Source organism: Geospiza fortis, unplaced genomic scaffold (assembly GCF_000277835.1).
Source record: "Geospiza fortis unplaced genomic scaffold, GeoFor_1.0 scaffold41, whole genome shotgun sequence".
In the NCBI taxonomy this organism is placed as follows: Eukaryota; Metazoa; Chordata; class Aves; order Passeriformes; family Thraupidae; genus Geospiza; species Geospiza fortis.
Window position 1 is genome coordinate 4,981,790 of NW_005054299.1, and position 12,103 is coordinate 4,993,892.

Here is a 12,103-nt window from a genome sequence, read left to right on the forward strand (position 1 = left end):
CTTCCATGAAAGCCCAGAAAACTTTTTCCTAATAGGTATCACAGGAATCATGAGACAGAAGAGTACAGAACATCTAAGTTGGGTCACAGTAAAATTATCATTGTTACTTGTGGCAAGTGTTCTTTCATGTTTAAATCAAGCCTCAATTATTTCATCCTACTTATTCTTTAGAAAGCAAAAGTTAAGCATAAATATGCTAGATGAGATCTTTTCTGAGAAATGCATGTGGGACAAACAAGCAAAGAACCACAGATGACCCCAGAAGGAAACGGTATAAAGTCAATCAGAATGATCACCTGAGTGTGTCTTTATTTGCCAGTATACACATCATATTTGTTAGAACATTGTCACACTGGTTAATTTAAAGTTCTCTAAGCAGAAGGTTCATGACATCAACAAAGACTGTGGGGGACAGAAAGGAAATTGGGAAAACTTAGGAAATTTGTAAACAGAGCCAAAATGTGTGTGAGGGCTAGGATGCCCTTGCATTAAAGAAAAAATATTTTTTCTTTAATGCAGACAGCGGTTCCAAAGGTTGACAAAACATTACTATCTTCTGAACAGTGAAGTTTGGTTTTGTTTACAAGGTAATGAAATCCAAAGGAGAGTGACAACAAAAGGTTTTAAAAGTGATTTTTCCTTTTTTTTCAAATACTTTCCAGCAATTAAATTCACATGCAAAAAGCTGATTTCACGTACAGAAAATACTTTGAAATATCCAAAGTCCTCAAACTGACAAAAATACATTTCACAGAGATAGAGTAAACAAAATACAAATCCACAGCTGCAAATTTTCAGATATGCAAAATGACTATTTTAATGTTGTGACAGATCCAAGGTTTGAAAATACACTATAGCATGTTTCAATCAAACTAATATGGGACTGAAGTTACCTGTGCTGTACAGGTAAATACAACTAAAACCAGCTCGTGGCATTCTGGCTCTCCCCAGAAAAGGAATCTGATGTGTATGCTGAAAGTCCAGGGTTTTTTTACAGAAAGAGAACTGACAACATTAAACTGATCTCGCACACTGGAAACCCTCAAGATTAATATACAGTAGCACAAAAATGATAAAAGTAGTTTTTTGCTAGGTAATAAGAAAGAAACCAAAACAAGAAGTATCTGACAACACTCAACTGGAGATTCTGTAGATACAATGTGACACTTAATTATAAATCCCTCTGGGGACTTGGAATCTGACACACCATGTGCAGATCTGCACACTCATCGCCAGAGCTCCTGCTCTCACCTGATGTGGGCTGAAATGCCATGAAACGTATGTCTTCACCTGGATTATAATGACAGCTTCAAACAAAGTTCTCAGGCTTTAAAAAGCTGCATAAACAGCTGCAAACAGTCATTTGCTCTAATTATGTTACTGTCAAAATGTAAAAAAAAAAAAAAAAAGGCAATTTTTTAGGGGAATTTTAATTACTGCTTATTCAATTTTAAAAAGGAACAAAAAAGAAAAGCAGCTCAAGGAATACTGAAAATCCGTATGAATTCAGTCACAGGTATTAGTTAAGGGCTCCAAGGTTCTGTACAGAAATGAAATATGAAAACAAAAACAAATTCAAGAAAGGAAATAAGCCCTGATACTTCACCTCTAAAACATTTAGCAAAAATGCCTTTTTTTCATGTGTGCATATAATTAGGAGCATGGTTGATAACACAACTGCAATGTACCCATTTTCTACAATCTTTGACTGATATATAAAAATAATTCTATGACTCTGAGACAAACAGGACTTGCAAATACAACTTATTCCCGTTAAAACTGTGCTTGGTGTCTTAGATGTTTAAGGCTACACATGCATTGAAATTTAAGGAATTTCAGGTTGAAACAGTAGTTGAAAACTGTGTTATATTACAGAAGTTGTACAATGAAGGGACACTGGTAGGAGGGGTACATATAATGCAGCATCAGTCTGTTCCTGTGAGACCAGCATACACCAGATAATTATTGTACAACACCAGGACTTCAGACACAGGAAAGCCAAATCTGTTCTTAAAGCAGCACACTTCAGATATAGGTAGAACATGGTAAACCAAGCTAATCCAACAGCACTTACTGACTGATATTTTTGTTTGCGATAGGATTTTGATTAAAATGCACCTAGAAACACCACCCAAACACTTTGCTACTGATACAACAATGCACATCCAGTCAGAAAAGAGGTATTTGGAATTCTCAGCTGGGAGTCACATTTACAGAAGCCTATTTTATATTTGTTAACAGAGATCCAGCGTATCATTTTTGTCTTTAAGTAATTGCAAGTCCAAACATTATTTGTCCAAATAATTAGAAACAGGCTTGGTTCTTTGGTTAACACCATGTGACTTACATCAGACACAGGAATCAATTAAGAAAAAACAGCCATATGAGGAAGTTTTTTGGATGGGGGTGGGGTGGGAGAGAGGAAGGAAAGGGGTAAACTCCAAATTCAAAGAAATGCATTGTGTTAAACTGAACTGCCCTTTGAAACCTCCCGGACTGGGAATAATCAGTTTAAGATGTCTCTTGGGTTGCAGTGACATCGCTTACACACCACACTTCAGTTTCCCTACAGATTAAGTTTCATACAAAAGAACGAAGGCATCGAGTGCCTCAGTGACATATAGGCAGTATAAAAGTATGCAAGAAAATGCTACATACAGTATATTTCATACCTTTTAGAAATGTGGTGAATGTGTGCTGTCTCTATGCAATATAATGCTTCACAAATCCAACGCCTTATATCCCAATGAAAGAATGAATTAAAATGTGGAACACATTTTAATAATCTTGCTGGTAACAGCACAATTCAATATTTGTATTCACTAAGATCAGTTATTAGCTTATAGCCACCAGAAAAACAAGTTCAAAATCACTGAAGATCAAGGGAACTATAATCTAAAACTATATTTTGGGACAGAGCCAGCAGCCTTTACTCATGACAGATGTTCCACTAAGAATGGAGAGGAGGCTCAGTTTTACCACTGTTATTCATGTTCATAGTGCCTTTCTCTGAGACATCCCCAGGATTAGATGGAAGGGCTTACAGGGAAAGGTCCTACACAGCATGAAAGACATCTGGTTAAACCAGGACCTGAGTAAAAGGCAGAACGTTCAGGCCCTTAGTCATTATATTAGCACTTTTGATTGTGTTAACAGTGATATAGCTTGCTCATAGAGCATTTAATTTTACATTGTTAAATCATCTTATATAAAAATAGGTAAGAAAGCTCTGTAAGAAAGTATATATACTATATAAGGAGAAACTTCTCCTTAAAAAAAGCAAATAAAGGGAAAAATTGAATAAAAGGTTTCACTAATTACACTTCGTCATGAAAATCACATTAAAAACATTTATCATAAACGAAACAGTACTGAGCACTAATGAACCTTGTGGTTTACTGGAAAGGACAGCAAACTAGCTGTATAGTAAAAAAAGATCATTGCTCTATGTCCTTTTTTGTAAATATTCCCTAATACATTCAACTGCTTAGAAATTTTCTTAAAATGTCATAACAAGCCATTTGCAAAATTGACCATCAAAACTGGTTCAAAGCCCTGCTCCTTGCTTGTACTATGGCCCAGAGATTACATCTCAAAGCTATGATAATGCTTCTAGTTAATTCTGCAAAATCATTCAAATTCACACTCTGGAAATGAACCAAAAGTTAAAAAGCAATCCACTTTAGACCCTCAGCATGCAGTCAGTGTCCACGGGGTTTGCAAAACACAGAAAAAAAATTATATTGATACAATGGGCAAGACTCTTGTTCTCAGATACAAGAGAGAAAAGGATGACATTAATTACATCCCTGAATGTCCATGAGGTATTCCTTCAGTGGTATGGTGTTACTGCTTCTGCTCTCCTGAGTAGGGCCTTTATGCCAGCTCGACCAGTAGATGCTTCCAAGGAAATGAATTAATCCTTCTTGCTATAAGACAGCTTTGCCCTTTGTCTGGGCAGAGCTGTCTCCTGATCTTTATTCCTACAGGAGCAGTACCAGCCACTTTCCTGATCCTGGCCCATTTTCAGCGTAAGGACCATGTATCTATATCCATCCAGCAAAAGCCTGATCCAGAAAAACCTGATCCAGCATGTACCAGGCCCATCCATTACTTCAGTCACACCACATAGGAACTAAGCTTGCCAGCACTAATAATTGTGCCATATTCAGGTAGACATAACATAAGCAGATACTCGTGCATAAGATTTCTGCATAGTCTGCAGAAAGGAAGAAACCCGGCTTGAATTTAAGGAGGGGCAGTGATAAGTTCTTAAGGCTAAACTAATCCATGTCACTGTAGGACAGCTGGCACTTGCCCTACTCACCCAAGGCAAATAAAAAACCATCTACCCTCTGTAAAACACACTGGTTTAGCAGCCACACAATGTCCGCAGAGACCAGCACTGCTGTGAATGCATGAACTCCACAACTCACACGTCACAGTTTGTCTGAGCAGGATCCTCCGAGGGCCACAGGGTTCCAAGAGAGGAATATGAGTCACTGCTGCTGCTACTGTAAGGAACCATCTCTTATTTTAATGCTCTTGCTCTCAGATGACATCTCTTCAATGGGTGTTGGTGATTCACTGACAAGGAAATGCTCCTGTGACTCTTCGCTCAAGAACTACCATCAGAACAAAGTAGTCTGAAATCCAGCTGTGATGTACTACAAAATCTAGCAGTTGACTTAGAGACAAAAAAAACCAGAACATTCTTGATGGCTCCTTCTAACAATAAACATTGCTGAATATTCCAGTTAAAATGATCAAGATGTTTAGGGACTGCTTTAACATTTTTAATAATAAGTTTTAAAAAAATTCAAAAGCTGAGGAAAAGAAGAAACAAAAATAAGAGATAATGATTAAATAACAAGTTTATGACAGTATCTGGATGTTTGGTTTTTTGCCTCCCTTCATAATTGAAATCATATTTGACTATGTTGCAGGTGCCAGGCTGTACCAGCCGTCTAACCAATCCTATTGCTCTTCATGAAGTCTGCTCTCCTCTTGAAGCCTGTGGGCTCCTCTCACTAACATTAATGGCAAGCAGACATGCACATCAGTGGGAAAATTAAAAGCATGTTTACCTGTTATTGAGAATTCAGCTTCAGAAGGAAGTCAGTCTGCCTTACAACCAAGTGACAAGCCAGAATTTTAAAGACTACTATAAACGGGACAGGTGTTCTTCTTCCAGAAAAGTGTCATAAATAGACAGCTCAGTACAACTCTGAGTTCAGTGAAGGGGCATTCTGTTGTTAGTTTCAAGCTGGAATAGCTCAGGCCAGAAGGCCTGCCCTCAAATCTCATTCCCCAACCTTAGCCCAGACTTTTTGTTAGAATTGGAATGTGTAAGAGTGATCTGTACTCAATTCCTACATGAAAATGTCTCCCTCAAATAAGTTTTCTTCTTCTGGTTTGCTATATTAAAACTGATGGTTTGCATTTTAGAAATCTTTGGGAGTTGGAGAGGTGACAGAAATTTTGCACTAGTACCCACCAGTACCTTAAAGTACAGTATCCCTTACCTCTAAGGTCCAGTGACTGCCACAGGCAGCTTTTCAGGGACATGGGAAGTTTGCAGGAGTGAGCCATTGGGGAGAAAAGAGAATAAATCAAGAACACTGTAAACACAGATTTTAGACAACAAAAGAATTGCTCCAAATGAATGCAAATGGGAAGGTACTGATGCTGACACTGCATCTGCCATCAAAAGTCTTTGAAAAATTTACGGGTAAAAGGATTTCCAATAGTAAATGCCATAAAATCTTGTTTTCAGCTCAAGTATTTTCTAAGTTGATAACAATGCTTAGCTCCCACAAAAGCACAAATGTTCATTCCAAGGGCTCCCCAAATTTCCGAATCCAATTTTTAATGAATTTAGTAGACTTCCATTTCATTTAGAAATTGTCATATTTCTCCCATAGTAGAGCTTACACCTTGCCTTGCTTCTGCCTTTGCAGTCAGACCTCACCGTGCAGCTACAGCATGGACATCTCACATCCTGAGCATGAGGCAGCAGCACAGGGACCAAGATTTGCATCTTCCCAGTGCTCCCCTGGTGTCCCGTGCCCCCTGGCTGAGCAGGAGCAGCAGGATGGCTCTGCTGCCTTCCTGCTCCACAGGATGGGAGGCAGCGATGTCCTGCAGGTGCTGCACAACCTCTCCTCCTTCGGTGCACTGATTCCCTGCTTGCCTGTCCTGCCCTTCACAGCCTTGCCCTTAACAGAAAGGAATTGACCAACTTTTTCACATTTATAACACTTTAGGATGACCTATGTGAAATGTTCTAAGCACTAAACCAAACAGATCATATACAGAAAGGATGCAATACTTCCAAGAAGAGAATCTGTACGAACGTCACTGTTCTACAATTATTTAAGGCTACACTGACAGGAAACAGATTCAATTCAAGATCTGCAATTTCTACATAGTTTGCTGGCACACAGAAAAGTAACTAATTTGATAACATGTTTTTCAAGTACTTACTGTACTTTTGAACAAAGGCAAACAACAAAAAGCTATGAAAAAAACACAGCCAACTCTGGGGAAAATATAAGTGCCTCTAATTTGTTAGTGATACTTTGTTCTTCAGCAATTCTGTTCCATACTTAAGACCTAACTGAATGCACAAAACCACACTGTGTGTGCAAGCCCTTATGTAGGGTTTAAAAAACCCACAATAGATGAAGGCAGATTCCAAATACAAAGGTGTAGGTTTGCATAAGCAATGAAAAACAAAATTACAAACAAATCAAATAATAAGAATAGATTCTAGGAAGAAAAAAAACCAACATGACAGCTATTGGTACTACAATTAACTCACAAAAATTCCAAGGTGAATCCAATTATTGGTGTGACTGGTTTTGCACAGCAAATCCATGTTCTACTGTGTCAAAATTAAACATTCATTTCCATTCTTTAAACATTCAGTTTCTAGCCTCTGTACAGTATAAATCCAAGTAAACCAATCCTTCTTCTCTGAAGCACAAACTGGTCCCGAATACTTTAGGAAAAGTCCTAAGGAGAGATTCCTCTTCCCAAATGAGCCCAACACAGAGTACCATAAATCTCTGTTGTGTCTAAATTAAGATTTCAGTGCCTTGGAAATCTAAATGGTGAAATGTAAAGCTGAAGCAATGCAACCTACAAACAGAAACCCACATAATGACACAGTTTCGTTTCGTTTGGTTCTGTAAGAGGTTATTTGCTGCACCTTCCAAACTGACTTCTTCATTTGTTCAGTGATGAGGTTAAGTATGTTCTCCACTGGAATTACCTGATCCAGTTCTTGCTGTTCAGTATTGTACATTATTTTAAATAACAAAATCTGTACAAAGAGACAACCATCAAGAGACAATTTTCAGTTTTAGGAAAGAGCATCTAAATATCCACAAACAGAATAGATAAAACCACCTTGACATCCAATGAAAAACTGCTTCACAACAGCTTCTACATCATTGCTTCTATTATATGGAAAGCTGAAAAGATTGTGAAAATCTGAGCATTTTCCTTATGCATATTAAATTAATGCTGATTTTGTATTAAATTCTACACTCAACATTACATTTCACAAACTGGACTAACAAAAGTGACTGAGAGAGACAACCTGCATTGTATAACTGCAAGACCATTCCTGTTTAAAGAAAGTTTTTGCATTATTTGTATTTAGTAAATAAAGCTTCTGTAAATGAAGCAGCAGTGCAATATCAGGAGGAAAAAACCCAAAACCCAAAGGTCTGTAATAATGTTTAAGTCTTTAAATCAATAAAAACTGAAAGCCTGGCTCTGCAAATAAATCAGTCTAACGACACCAAATAAACCAAGACATGGAATTACAAAATCCTTTAAAAAGGACTCAATGAAATTGTTGAATAGTGTGAGAATTTGAGAACCATGTGGAATATCTTTATTACAGCATACTCACCATCCCCAGTCCCATTGTACTTGACTGTCTGTATACCCCAAAGCCAGGATTGTTCAAAGGTATTATAAAGGAATTCAAGAGGAACACATCTGTCCTAATGAAAACACTTGAGACTAACACTAATTGTCTCAACAAAATCCAACAGTTTTCTACCCACCAAGTGCTACAACAGTCAGTGAGGTCTCATATTAGTAAGACATTATCATCATTTATAATAAAAAAGAAATTGCTTGCTTTCTTTACAGGAACAATTAAACAAAACTTGTAATTACAAGCAAAAAGAATATTTAAATTGGGAAGTTTTTAAAAATACATCTACTCTGTAATTCATCATTTTAGTAATATGAATTAGATTCAGCAGTCCATAAATTGCTGTGAGTCCAGCTAAAGGCTTTGGGACAAATAGGAACCTCAGAAGCACTGATATTTCCCCAATTTTGGTGGATGCCAGGAGTGTTTATCTGGTGATACTGCAGCTTCTCAACTGCATCATAAGCTGTGTTTCCCAACCTGAATATAAGCAAAGCAAACTTCTATTTTGTGTGTGAACATTCGTTCAATTGCTGGCAAATCACTAGAAAAATAACTTACTGATGTTCTCTTCTTCAAGAAGAAAGGTAAAAACCCCTGGTCTGCTCTCTACTTCCAACAAACAGCATATGGTAATGCCTAAAACAGCTCACAAGAGACCCGAATGGACACCTGTTTCAAGCAAAGCCACAATATTTTGCATTCATCAGAGTAGTTCAACTGCTGCTACTTCCTTCACAGTCTTTCAACCTAACTTCCAACTGCTGACATTTTAAAGAAACCTGTATCAATTTGTTTAATGAAAATATATTTTAGTAAAGTCGTGCTCTATGAGCTTCCTACATTGGAATACATGAGTAGAGGAAGTGCTTTCAACAGAAAGTTACATAGTTTTACAGTACAACCTGTCTAAGGAGTTTTGGAAGGGACCAAACGAATGGTCTGGTCTCTTTGGATTAGGCAGAAGTACAGGCAAGAGGGAAAAACCCAATTTTTGCCATATATAGAGCTTGTTCCTGTCATAGATTGAAGAAACATTAGTTTGATGTCAAAGTTCACCTGATGCCCAAATGCCAGTATTTTTCAAACCAACTGTATATCAAAAAACAAAAACTTACTTTACCAAGCTCCTGGAAAGAAACTCAGTGCAAAACAACAGTATATTTCTATTTGTTGTATTATTAAGTGTTCTTTCACCTGTGGTTTTTCTTTTTTTTGCTTTTGCTTTACAGACCATTAACTTTTTCTGAAAGTGCAAACTATTGACCTTTAATCTGAATGCAGGCAGGTCAGAAGCTACAGTATTAAAGCAATACAAAAGGTACACAAGGAGGAGCTTACATTAATTTGGAGAACCTTGCACAAAATGTTTCTGAATTGAAAACCACAAAACAAACCCAAACAAATACAGCATCAGGTGGATGGGGAAGGGACCGCTATCGTATCTGTGTACAGCAAGGATCCTCTGACACCAAGGAAGTTCATGACACCAAGTGAAGATTCTGTATTAAATCCCACCATTTTGCAGGTTGTGCATCCTTTCCGATGGAATGTTGACTGCAATTTCCATTTTTTACTCCCACAACGAATCTGCTGATTGCGACCAGGGATGATCGTCTTCCCGGGAGAACAAGCTCCCCTAGAACCACGGCTGCACCTTCTACCATCCATTAGGATTCCAGTAGAGTATGCCATCTACAGACTTGCTGTCCTTTAGACTCCTTCATTTCAGTCCAGTGGTTGAGTTCATCTTCTCCTGAGCTGTTGAGACCTAAGGAAATCCAGCCTATCATCTCTTTCCGCTTCATGCTGCGCTTGTTGTACACGGAGAGAATGAGCGTCACGTCCGAGAGCTGGAACAGCGCCACCTGGAAAACGAATGTCTCCTTGTACACCGGGTTCGGCTGCCCCCGGCGGATGGAAGTCTTGCACTTGGACATCTCCTGCCCCATCGAGTTCAGCAGTGTTAACTTCACATATGTATCTACAAAAGAAGTCACACAGTGGAACGTCAGATACCCTGGAGCCAGAGATTTGGAGAATGAGGTGTTTACAGAGAACGAGGATATGGTGTATACCAAGATGGCTAAACACACAGAGAGATGACAAGTAAACAAAATATTACAAACACACTAACAAATGAACTAGCTCCAGCACTATGGACATGGGTTAAGTTAAAGGTATACCTCATAATCCTCTTCCCATTGACTCCCCCCTTGTTTAGTCTAAAAAAAACTTAAATTGCATTAACACTTAGCAAGCTCCAACTAGCCACAACACTGTAAGCACACCACTGAAATTTCAAAGAATATGGATAAACGAAGTGGAATAAAGGCAATTAATGAAGAGGGGGAAAAAAAGATATCAAAATGCAGCAATGATATCAAAACAGCAATGATATCAAAAATGCTTAAGATTAATCTCTGCATGGATGTGGTTCTCATTTTGGGCTTTTCAGTTTTATTTATCTTGAAAACCAAAATGTAGCAAAGTGCATTCAAAGATGGCAGTTTACACAATACAAAAACCTCTATTATTTCCTAGATTCATGAAGGAATACATTTACTGCATGTTTTAAGAAAAGCAAGTTTTTGCATAATTCAAGATGATTGTTCAAAAAGTAGCTTGTATGGTGCTTTTAAGCATACATTTAAGAAGCTGATGTGAGTAATGTAAGCGCACATTATGTGTTAGCATTTGGGAATAAGCCCTTATTTTTAAATATCTTTTTTCATTGGACCAAAAGCACCAAACCATGCTCCTGCAGAAGGATGCACATTTCATAAAGTTAACTAATGATAGGAAATATAAAATTGTATAAAACAATCTCATATTTAATTTTTATTCCTATCTTTTCATATTAATGGATAATATCAATTAAAGGTTGGAGTTTATGTTTAAAAAAACACATTGAATATTTTCACTTCGCAGGTACACTGAAACCCCAACATCCATAATCAGAGATAAATGCAACATTTGCATTAGAGAGTGCCACAAAAAATAAACATATACTTTGATAAACTGGCATGGTAGGCAGCTGTGGATATTTTACTGCTGGCAGGTTTCTTTTGCATGAAAAAGACAACATCCAATTAGTTTCTACAGGAACTCACCTCGGATTATATAAACCTGTCCACCTATCAAGTGTTTTAGACAACAGAACAGTCCGTCTGACAACAGGGGGTGGAAAGCAGTAAAAGAAATAATGACCAGATGTCAATAGTTGGGTGAGAGAGGATCAAAGGTTAAGTTTAAGAGGAAACTCTATTCACTGGAGTGGAAGAACATGAAACCATAGCAGCATAGATCAGAAAAAGGACCGAACAAAAGGATTGTTAGGTAAAATTTAATGAAATGGAAATTTTGTGCAGTTTTTGTGTAATCTTTAACAAAAATTACATTGCTTACATAATGGGTTATCCTAAGACTAATAAACACTGGATTCTAAGCGACACTTACCATAGCAAGAATCCTGCAAATTATTAAGTTATAGCAGATTGGGTAAAAATCACTATATCCTTATCAAACCTTATGCTTTTTCATGCAAACTCCAGCATATTTAGAAAAACTGCACATTAAAGTAATTAAACTTCATATATTAAGCAATAAAATGAAAAATAATTGAACTGAAAACCAAGCTGGTTTTGCCCTTGGCTTTTCTAGTTACAGATATTTGATTGTAATACTTCAGTTCTTGAGTAGTGATGAACTGGGGCACAAGAATGACTCTGATGTAATCTCTAGAAAGAGCTGAGAGTCACTTATACCTAAAATTTAGCAATGGGTCTCTATTTAGGATGTAAAGACCTTGCTTATTAAAATCCACACATTTATGGATTTAATGCGTGTGTGCATGCATATACACACATGCATTTAATATGCAAAAGCCCTGTTTCAACTAAACCTCACGGAAAACTGAGAAGCATCTTTTTCTCAGGCAAAATATTAATGGTCACACAGAGAAATAAAGACACATCCACTGTTACTGCCTGCAGGATTTGGCCCATTTGTTTGTACTCAATTGCTAAATGAGTTACTATGTAATATAAGTACACAGTAGAGGAGCATGCACTAGTAAGAAGTAGAAATTTTCAGTTTCAGTTCATATTTGCTGCAGAAACACTTCACAAAAATTCATAAGTTCCCTAG

The 12,103-nt window shown here is 37.4% G+C and overlaps 1 protein-coding gene across 5 annotated transcripts in view; it reads right to left on the minus strand.

Moving 5' to 3' along the window:
• Positions 1-286: 286 nt before the first annotated feature.
• The window catches only part of SYT14 (synaptotagmin 14), a 76,206-nt gene continuing 64,389 nt past the window's right edge, over positions 287-12,103 (minus strand). For 3 of the 5 annotated variants that reach the window (XM_005416177.2, XM_031059980.1, XM_031059999.1), the window contains one exon: positions 287-9,938. In XM_005416177.2, coding sequence (XP_005416234.1) covers positions 9,625-9,938 — 314 coding nt within the window. In that variant the 3' untranslated portion in view covers positions 287-9,624. Of the gene's footprint in view, positions 9,939-11,067; positions 11,125-12,103 lie in introns of all 5 variants that reach the window. The other 2 variants (XM_005416176.2, XM_031059979.1) reach the window with 1 other exon arrangement.